This window comes from Vitis riparia, chromosome 16 (genome assembly GCF_004353265.1).
Source record: "Vitis riparia cultivar Riparia Gloire de Montpellier isolate 1030 chromosome 16, EGFV_Vit.rip_1.0, whole genome shotgun sequence".
Lineage (NCBI taxonomy): Eukaryota > Viridiplantae > Streptophyta > Magnoliopsida > Vitales > Vitaceae > Vitis > Vitis riparia.
The window spans coordinates 23,351,512-23,362,734 of NC_048446.1; the positions used below are offsets into that span (position 1 = coordinate 23,351,512).

General features: G+C 31.7%; 1 protein-coding gene and 1 long non-coding RNA gene across 2 annotated transcripts; both read right to left on the bottom strand.

The window, feature by feature from the left end:
• Positions 1-5,116: 5,116 nt before the first annotated feature.
• LOC117933440 lies at positions 5,117-6,215 on the bottom strand. Its single transcript, XM_034854795.1, has 2 exons — positions 6,077-6,215; positions 5,117-6,042 (listed from the first exon to the last, which is right to left on the bottom strand). The coding sequence occupies exons 1-2, from the start codon at positions 6,213-6,215 to the stop codon at positions 5,117-5,119; spliced, it is 1,065 nt and encodes a 354-aa protein (XP_034710686.1).
• Positions 6,216-7,353: 1,138 nt separating this feature from the next.
• LOC117933150 lies at positions 7,354-9,686 on the bottom strand. Its single transcript, XR_004654285.1, has 2 exons — positions 7,889-9,686; positions 7,354-7,769 (listed from the first exon to the last, which is right to left on the bottom strand). It is a non-coding gene; the product is annotated as an uncharacterized LOC117933150 (long non-coding RNA).
• Positions 9,687-11,223: the final 1,537 nt, after the last annotated feature.

Genomic DNA, 11,223 nt, shown 5'->3' on the forward strand with positions numbered 1-11,223 from the left:
CTTTGAAGGCTTCCTTAGCCTGTACACAAAGGTGGTTTCTGTGAAGAAGTCAAGACATTGGGTGGGTCTTTTTTGCCTTATATTTGCCGTCTAGGACATGTTTTTGCCTTCATTTCGGCTAAGTATTTAGATGCGGTGGATCATGGACGGTAGATTTGACCCCCTCCCCCTATCAAAAGCCACCCCAAAAGAAAAAAAAAACAGAAAAAAATTTGTGTGTTTATCCATTTACTAGGATGCTTGCATTCTTTGACAAAATGTTGTTTATTATTAATTCATATGGTAATGTTCTACAAGGAGCTTGTGTCAAGGTTAATTTTCAATGTGTTTATTTTATTTATTTATTTGATGAAATCATCATTGAAAGGTTTAGTGTCATATTTAAATAATATTATAAAATATCAACATAATTTTTTATAAGTATAGTGCAAATCATGAGTATGACATGGGGGCTATTAAAAACAAAAAATAATTATTTGTTATCATTTTCAATTATTCAGACTTAGTTTGGATCGAGAAAGTTCAAGGAAAAAAGTAAAATAAATAATCATGTAATTAATTATTTAGGCTTAGTTTGAGTCTATCAAGGTTTGAAGGAAACTACCACGAAAGAAATAAAAAATAAATATAATAAAAATTTTCTTATATACCCTTTATTTTTTTTATTTTTATAATTAAAATACATATAAAATTTTAAATAAATGCCCTTGTATTAAAATTTTCTAGATATTTTTTATGTAAATTAAATAAAACAATTTGAATAAAATTTATTTTAAATTTTTAAATGAATATAAGAATAAGGTCAAAGTCTAAATTGAAGAGGAAGTAGAAAAATCTTACTTGCTAAGAGATGATCTGGAAATAGCAAAACTTCGACTGCTCGTAGAAATCAGGAGGAAAACGCTAATTTAGTTTCTTGCTTAACAGCTAGACACGTGGATGATGAATGGCAAAGGGTGCGCCGCGTGGGAGAACGGACCGACAATGGCGTATGGTGCACACGTACGCAATGAGGAACCGCCAATAATATTCTCGAACATGTCCACGTAGTAATTTTCAAAATCCCAAAACTACCCCTACTTTTCGGCGCCAGTCGTGCCGACCGGATGTCAAGGCGGATTCCACTGTGGCATATGGCATCATCATTGCACGAGCACGACTCATATGTTGCGTGTGGTGGGGTGCACGAAAAGTCGTGTGCTCCTCATATCAGGACCGTCGGAAGGACGATGGAAGCCCTATCACGCCAATGCGAAACGCCGAACCGTTTGATGGATTATGTTTATGTGAAAGTCTGTGTGGTTAACGTACAATAATATATTGGATTGCTTCTAACCGTTTCACATTTGTAATTTATAGCCGTTAGATGTGCCACTAAATGGGAACTACTTCAAATCTTTCCCACGTTTTGGTCAAAAAGAGATCATTGATGATTACAAACATGAAGAGGTGTTCCCAATTTGTTTGGTTTTTTTCTTTTTTTTTTCAAAGATGCCATTTTTTTTTCAATGGGTTGTTGGGAGAGAATTTTGGATAACTTTCATGGTCTTTATTTTCCCAAAATAAGGAAAGAAACTTCTGGAAATATTATTTTGACAAAAAAAAGGTTATATTTCGTAATTATTTTTTGTTTTTTAGAATATAAAAAATTAAAAAATATGTTTAAAAATCAAAATTTTATTTTCTGTTTTTTATTTTTAAAAACAGAAAATATAATATTGTTTTAAATTATTTTCACTTGTTTTTTGAAAACTATTTAAAAAAAATTTAAACATATTTAGAAATATTTAAAACAAATTAAAAATATTTGAAAATTTCAAATAAACTTTTATTTTATAAAACATTATAAAAAACTATTCTACAAATTATTTTTTTAAAAAAATTGCTTCCAAAAGCAGTAATCCGAGGAGGCTTAAATTTTTTTGGGACAAAAATGAAAATTCTTATATTTAGCAACAAACAAAATAGAAGCAATTGAATTAAAGATGATTTTTGTAATTTTTAATTTTTAATTAAACAAAATTTCTTAATTTAGAACTTTCAAAATATAAAAAAATTATGTAAAAAAAAAAAGACCAATAATGGATGCTTGCATATTTAAAACACATTGATGACGTATTAGATATATAATGTTTTTATATAAATTTAATATTATAATATTCATATTTAAAAAATGTCTTCCAACTTAACCTTTTTTTTGTTTTGAAAGTCAATTAAACCAAGACCATCAATATAATGGATTCTAATCAAAAGATTAATTTATTTACAAGTCAAGCCTATAATTTTTTTTTTTTTTAAATGAAGAAGAAGTGGGTAGGTATCTAAAAATTCAAATGACATTGAAATACATTCAAATTGGCATGATAATAAACTAAGGAGATAGAGGGAGAAAAAGAGGGAGACATAGCTTTCATTTAAGGGCCTTAGCAAGGAGAAAGAGGGGAAAAGTGGGACGATCAATGAAGCAAGCAAGGCATGGAGAAGGCCCAAAGTTAGGGGCTTTTGCTTTGGGACAAAGCATTAGGAAAATAAGGCGTGATGAAGGGCTTTCATTTGTTTGTTTGCCCCTTTACTCATGAGGGTGGGGCCCTCGTCTTTCATCATGTTTGGGAGCGACTCTTTCTAAAATGTATTTAATTGATTGTAATTTTCATTATTAGAAATAGTTTTTAAGGGGAATCCAAGCATTTTTGTAATATTTTTTTTAAAAATTACCTATCAAGTGATTATTGGTTTATGTTTCTAAATATTTTCAAATATTGAATTTATATGAGAAAACATTTCTTATATCATAATCAAACATTTTTTTTTCTTGTCTCGCGTTTTTTATTTTGAACAAATTGAAGAAATTTGGGTGAATGGATTGCCTTGACAAGGTCATTATGATGTAAAGGACCTTAAAAAGTAAACACTCTAATAACTGATCCTTAGGTAGGTGAAGGGGCATAGAGAACTTCGATCACTCTTGACAATAATTTACGTTTTTATGTCTACCTTGATGAATGGTGAGGTAGTCGAATTAAGATATTACTACTAGCATTGACTTCATAGAAAATTGCAATTCTATAAACCTAATATCATGAATCTCTTTCGACTATTATCTCCTCGTCTTTATAAGAGTCTACTTACTGTATTTTTGTCCTTACTCGGTGTTTCTTTTCCATTTCCTTTCAATAGTTCGACTTAACCATCATGATGTATCATAAAGAGATTGATGATCAAACATTCGATTTTAGAAAGCGTCTATATTCCTCCAAAATTACTTCAAATGTTAAGTCATTCTCCATGAATTAATCTGAGCGGGTAATTTACTTCTCTAAGTTTTTAAAGTAATGTTTCTCAATATATTGTTATTGAATATCTAATTATTTTTAAAAGTTTTTCAAATGCCTAATTTTTGTAAAGCGCTTATTGCTTATATTCTTCTCAAAATTATTCGTAAGTGGGCTCTATGCCCAATTCAGACTATAGGCTGGCATTACGTTTTTATTATATTTGAAGTTTTGTTTTATACTTATTTGGGCCTAACTCAGTGGGGTTTTGCACCGTTACATTCTTTTTGGGCCAGGCTTACATGGATTTAGGCCCTTGTGAAGGTGGGCTAAGTGGGTTGAGAGTTTACAGGTCATTTTGGATTTATGGAAATTCAGATGACGAAAAGTACAAAAAATAAAAAATATAAAAAAATAAAAGAAAATAAATTAAAAAAATTGAAAAAATTAAAAATAAAAAATTAAATATTGACTCTCTCATTATTAAGAATTTCTATTAAAAAATAAATGGAAAAACCATGTAACAAGCATATGGAGGTTTAGTCATAAGGTTTATTTAATATTCTAATATCGGGTAGCTAAATTAGTGGGTTTTTTTGTCAATTATTAATGAAAAAGCCTTTTTACTGTATTGCTTAGCAATTAAGAGGGTGTTTGTTTTTTTAGCATCTGAAAGCTTTTTCTTTTAGATTTTAAATGATTTATTTTTTTATTTTTTTATAGCTTAATATAAATTTATAAGTGAATAGAAAAAGTTAAAGTATTTAACTTTTTATAAATAAAAAAATTATTTATTTTTAATGCTTAATAGAAATAAAAAATTAAAAAAACAAACTACCTAATACTTAATATTATTACATACTATTTAGTTTTATTTTTTTTTAGAATTAAACAATAAAACAAACAACATCTAAGAGTATGTTTTTAGAAACCTTTTCTAATGCTTCGAAAAATAACAAATTTTAAATGTTAAAAAGATTAAAAACAATTTCTAAAATCCCATCTAAGAGTATTTTAAAATTTTTAACCACATAAAAATAAATATATTTTATAAATAATTGAAATATTATAATTTTTTTATTTAAAAGCATTTTTGTATTATATATATATATATGTTAAAAATAAAAAAATAAAAAAATAAAATTAATTTTTAAATTTAATTTTATATATAATTGGGGCAAACACCTATGTTTTTAAAAATTTTCAAATCTGTCACAAACTTGTTCATTTATAATGGATATCTAATAAGAATTGCACGATTGTGATCTAAAATCAAAGGAAATACTAATATTAATAAAAAATTCTATAACAAAAATAAACTAAAACACATAAAAAAATTTGCATAAAATAAAAAAATAATTAATAACAGATATTAAATTTGATTTTTTTTGAGAAAATAATATAATTAATAAACAATATCTTCTTTCCCGTAAAGAAAAAAAAAATGTTTATTATAATTCCAACCCCATAAATTGCATGTAAATTTCTGAATATTTATTAAACACACAAGTAGAGTTAATTCACAACTAAATTTAATAAATTGTATTGCACATTTTCTCATCAAATATTTTCCCATTTTCTGGTATTTTCATGGGAAAATCTATAAAATAAAAAATAAAAAATAAAAAAAAAGAGAAAAATTATACTACAAATCGGATTTTAGAGGGTAAAAAAGAAGGAAAGTATCAAACATCAATTCACAGTCACAGCTCTCCACTTTTCTCTCTCTTAACATTTTTGAGACCAGTCCCGTGCGCTGCGCGTGACCGCCTATTACCGAATTTACCAACGCCCCCTCCTCATCGTGAAAGAAAATCACCAGAATGCCCTTCATCTCCCTTCTACTAACCCTCATCCGCCACCTGTTTCCCCTGCCCGACGTCGCGAATCCACCGGCAGCAATCGCCTCCGGCTGATAACGCTTCCGTGATCGGTCTGATTATCAAAATGCTCTCCCCCACGACGGTGCAGCACAGCACGCTGAGGAATACCATCAGTGCAGCGCCGCCGTAGAACGTGTCGGCCGGCGAAAAAACCACCGATATTCCCAGAAAGAGAAGCTGCACCAGGAGCGGAAAGAGAACCGCGGAGGCGAGCGCGTAGATCCGAACCCTCAAGCCCTTGTTGATCACGAGCGAGACTACCCTCCAACAGGACAAAAGGAAGCAGACAGCGTACACAATCGCAAACGCACAGAAGACGAGGGTGTTCACGAGCGGGTACATGCACAAAACGGCGTCGTTTCCATACCCGTCCTTGATGGTCATGAAGCTCCGCTTCAAAAACCCAGGGATAGGAACCTCCGGAGGAGAGAAGTAAGTGAAGAAGAGTTGCAGCAAGAAGATAGGGAGGCATAAGGCGAAGACGATGACCACACCCCACTTGTTGTCTCTGCTGTGCTTCTTGACGGAGACGTTGACGAGGAATAGAAAGGTCACGAGGAAGCCAGGCTCGTACAAACCCAGAGAGAGAACCACGTGAACTTTGCAGAGACCAGCCTGTTGAGCCAGAGTCAGCGCCGGCAAGAATGGGTACGGATATCTCCGGCGGAAGAAGGGTATGCGGAGGAGTTCGTTGACAGCCCAGAAAGAGATGAACAGCACGAGGAGCAGCCGTATGGTCCAGAGAGAGTTGAAGTTCTGGAGCTGGTGGGAGGTTCGGCACTTGAGGCGGAGGTGGAAGACGAAGAAGAGGGATAGGAGGGAGAGGAGGAGGAGGGCCGATATGAGACAGATGGTAGCGAGGTCGAAGGCGGAGTCAAGATAAGGCACTGAAGGAATCAAATACATTGCACGATTACAAACAGTGATCACCAACCAATTCGGAAAACTCAGAATCAAAAGCGGTGGCGGCTACAGGCTGATATCTATGCCGGAGAGAGCTTTGCCCATTCACCGCTGGCAGTGGTGGCGGAGGAAGCAGCGGCGGCGGCGGTGGGTGCATGGAAATCCCGAAATTGCATAATACAGTAATCGTGATAGAGAGGGTGGGGTTGGAAGGGGAGAGAGAAAATGGGTAAATTTTTTCTCTCCCCCTTAACAAGGGTGGGGGGCTGAGCCTAGAAGAGAATGGTCAGGGAGAAAGAGACAACAGAGAAAGAGGAAGAGAAAGAGAAAGGAAGAAGAGAGAGATGGGGGTTGTGGTGGTGGCTCCTAAGTTTTTGGGATTCTACGGTTAAGGTAGTTTTTTTTCCCTCGCCCTTTATCCATTGCCAATAATTAACCATCTTCTTCCTCTCTCTCTCTTAATTCTTGGATTAAGCTTGAGAAGTGTTGTAACCAAACATCCATCCTTACTTGAAATCAACCATTTCAAGTGATGGAGCATCAAGTAAGTACTCCATGCAACAACCATTCCTTTATTTTATAACCATTATGTTGCTATTTTTAGGTAATGAATCTAATGATAAATTGATATGATTGAATTTTGTTTTTGCTAAAATGTAAAATTTAATTAATTATTAGCATTTAAATTAATGTTATGAGTCCACATGTATAGTAATTTTTTTAAAATAATTTTTTAAGAACAATTATAAAAATAACTTAAATTGACTTTAAGTTAAATTATACTTAAGTTGTTAACTTAAAAACTTATTACTTAATTCTTACGTACTTTAAGTATTATGGTTGTTTGATAAAATTAGCTTAAAATTTATTATAAATCATCAAATTGATATATTTATCTTTCATAAATCATAATTAGAGTAAAGAAGATCGAGCAACAATAGAGGTCGTAGAGTAGCAAAAGGGATCGTAGAGATGATTAGGACAAATGATGATAAAAATATAAAATAAAGATGTAAACTTAAAAATAAATTAATTATTTTTACTTATTACTTAAAATTGTTTTTGACTTTAAGTCATATCATTAAATTATTTTACTAAACATATACTTAATTTATTTAATGACTTAAATTAAGTTATTAAATTATTTTAAGTTGTTAAGTTGGTTTAACAAACAAAACAACTCTCAACTTATTCTGCATGAAAGTGTTATGTACTTATATGTAATGCAAAATTTTTCAATAAATGAATGATAAGATTTGAATTAATGATATCGAGAAATAGAAAATCAACTCCGATACCATGCCAAGTTATCAATTTAACCTAAAAACTTCTTCAACCAGCTTAATCTACATCATATAGCACAAGAACTCACGACTATTACTCTCCATTGAGTAAACCAGTAATGTTGTCATACTAGCTCCAAATCAAAACAAAATATATGGGTATTGCTTATATTAATTTTCTACATATGGTGGGAGATGATTATAAGCAGCCTGAACAGTATGAATAAAATTATACAATATTATATAAATATTCTCTTATTGTTCAGTGCACTGCACAGCTGCCAGGCTGCCACCCACCACCACCGGCAGAAGATAAAACTATTCCAAGTGCTTTATGCAGTAGTATCAATTCAAAACTCCATGTAAAGCCTTTTCATCTTTCTCACCCTGGTTTCTTGCCTTCCAAACAACACTTCTGCACAGAAAAACTAAAGAACCAAGGGAATCAAGGGAGCTAGACACTTCAAAATGCCAAACACTCCCTAATGAGAAGAGTGTGTATATATATATATATATATATATATACTTAATGTGCATTGTCACTTACCCAAGAGAGAGAGGTGGAAGATGATAATAATCACAGAAAGATCCCATGAAACCAGAAGTTAGTGGAGTCCAAATGCAGTATCACATACTGACAAACCCATATACAGCTCCAACTTACCATATGTTTGATTATCTGAAAAATATTTGAAAAGAAAGAAAATGAAAACAAAAACAAAAAGACAAGTATGTTTTCAGAAGCAAGAGCCCAGAACAGTTGTTAGAGTTAAATCCATGACTCTTCCCATCATTCCAGGCCACTGTTTGCTTTGTCCATTTCTATGTACCGGCCACCTGAGCTGAACTCTGATTTTTTCTGATAAAAATCATGCAGAACCACAGGGAAAGTGATGGAGGGGGGAACACAAGGTGTTGTTGAATCAATGCAAAAGGAGCTAATGTATCAGACTTCAGAAAGCCATTGTCCTTGCTTTTAGCTCAAGAAATTTCAAGATATAGTGAGAGTCTGATCTCCAACTCCAAGAATATGATCAACCCACCCAAAAAGATTTCCGTTACAAAAGAATGAAATAGAGACTACCCAAAAAGATCTAAACAAGAATTCAAACTCTGAATGATCTTTAATGGAAATGGCCAAAAGAGAACTTTTTTTGTTGTTGGGTCTATGACAATCCATTTTCAATGAGGAGAGATGGGGTTTTTTAGTGATGAATCAGTTGAAAATGGGATGATACCTAGAACTTAGATTGAAGGGATAGAATAAAAAGATACCCTCATTGATAATAAAGAGAAAATTCCCAATAAAATAGAATCAATTCTACATAAAATTTATCCCCACTTTCACCTTGAAATCTTCACTGCAGCAGCAGAGAATTCAACTTTTAATAAGCAGTGAAACTTTGGTAAAGCAAAAGAGGGTGGAGATTTCACAGGTCTGCAAATCCAACTACCCCCACTAAGAACAAGAAATATTGGAAAAAAATCATTAATTAAACTAAAAATCACATATGGGTCTAATGGGTCTAAGAGTAGTTTGATCTTGTCGCCTAGCTAGCCTTTTCCTCCCCTCTTTACATAGATCTTTCCCGGAAAATATGAAAGAAAATTGAACGAGGGAGATGAAGAACACAGATGGAAAGATCAGGAACTTGAAGCCATGATGAGAAAAATCTTTTCAATGATGAAGAACAAAAGGTCTAGAGAGACTGACAGGGAAGATTTCAGCCATGATAACCAGAGTTGAAAATGAAGCTAGAATAAAATAAAAGGAAAAGAGGCAATGATGAAAACTTTGTCTAAATCTGTCAGAACTAGTTCAAAACACAGTCAAAACTTCTCATCATTGCACCAATCTGCAAGTGATTAACAGCCCTAATGTGTGTGAGAACAAAAACCCATCAACAGATTGAAAATCAGCTAAGGATTCAGAAAAAAAACACCAGAAATACCGAAAACAAACCTCTGGGCCGATTGGGGAGCAGTGATTGAGGGGAATGAAGCCTGGTCCGAGGGCACTAACACATAATCAGAGGGTGGAATTGAATTGAAGGAGAAGATGGGTTGAAGCTGATCAAAGTATTTGAATAAATCAAAGATGGTTGGTGGCCTCGAGCCAGACAACAATCCCCTCAAAGCAGAAGCTTCCACTCTCTCTTTTCTCCATCTTTCTTTCCATTTTCTCTCCTGTTATTTCTTCCTTTCTTTCTTCTTATCTCCATAGAATGTCAAGCTTAGAGAGAGAAGAGATATGGGTATTGGGCTATCATGAACATAATGATGAATATATAATGATTTGGTTTTATGGGAGGAGAAAAAGAGTGGAAAATGGACAAAAAGAGAGGAGAACCCAACCCTACAACACATCCGGGGTTCCAGAAATGATCACGACCCACTCTCAAAACGACACCGTTGGAATTTAGGGAAAGAACATCATGACTCATGAGTCATGACTATGACTCATCCCCCTTCCAATTCCAATCTTTCAAAACGACACCGTTGGATTTTGGGAGAAAAAGGAAAGAAAACATCATGATTATCAACTATTCCCATTCCCATTCCCATTCCCATTCTCATTCCAAGCCAAAAGGAAGACGAGATTGTGATAGGATGTCGAATGGAATCATGTTTTTGCTATACTAGTTGAATTGATTCTAATACCCACAAAGGTCTAAGTAACGAAAAAAATGATACGATTTTTAAAACAAAAAATCGTATCTATCCTTTAAAACAAAAAATTCATTTCCAAATTCGAAAATATGTTTATAGATAAAATTATTTTTAAAAAACATTTGGAAACATAAAATAAACATTTCAAGTTCCGATAAAGTTTTATCACTAAAAAACTAAGAGAATTGTATTTTAAAATTGCTTTTAAAAATAATTTATTTATAATTATTTTTAAAAACTATTTTTTGAGAATTGTTTTAAAAAATATTGTCAAATACTATAAAATTATATCACATTTTTAAAAATATTTATGAAAAATAGTTTTTGAGAATCATTAAAAATTTTAAACTTTTGTTTAATATTGGTATCTAAGAGTTAAAATAAATGATGTATGAATTTAAAGTAATATATACAAATGATTTATTGATTTTAAATTTATTAATCAATAAAATATTTTATATTTTCATTCATTTTTTTATTTCCTTTTATATTTTTCTTCAAATTTTCTACGAACCAAACATAACCTTAATGAAGTATTAGAAAATATAACTTCTTTTATTTGATTTATGGTAGATATTTTAAAATTTTCATTATTTATATAAGAGAAAAAGGAAAAATAAATAAATTTGAAGAAGAACATATTGGGAAAGAAAAATAATTAAAATAATTATTAGGAGATATTATATTTTTTATCAAGAGATATTAATTTTTTTATTATAAAATAAATATATTATTACGGGATTTTCTCAATATCTTTGATAATTAGACAACAAGTTTTTTATATGGAATATTCCTTTGTATTCAGGAAAAATATAGAAAGTAAAATTTATGAAAAAATAGAATATTTTTGGATGCAACAATTTGACAATTTGAGGGTTCTATATGTAATTTAGTATTTCAAAATTTCAATTAGTTCTTGATGATTAGGGCTTGGGTTGGGCTTCTTTAAACAAATTTCAACCAAGGCCTACTCAATCATGCCTTTGGGTTTGGGCCAAACAACAAATAAAAAAGAACTAAACAACCCAATATTTTTTTTTTCTCATCACCATCACCAGTTCCTTGCTTTTTTTATTTTTATTTAAGTTGATGTTTCAATTTGATCCAAAAACTTGAATTAAAAAATAATTTATTTTTAAAATAAATTCTTAAAAAGTTTTCCAAAATTGTTCTAAAAACCCGTGTCAAACATTTTTCGAAAAAACTTTATGA

Excerpts from the sequence above, each read along its gene's own strand:
- LOC117933440 (XM_034854795.1), bottom strand. The coding sequence starts at position 6,215 with ATGCACCCACCGCCGCCGCCGCTGCTTCCTCCGCCACCACTGCCAGCG. Across the intron at positions 6,043-6,076 it reads CGAATTGGTTGGTGATCACT|TGCCTTATCTTGACTCCGCC; the intron begins GTTTGTAATCGT and ends TGATTCCTTCAG.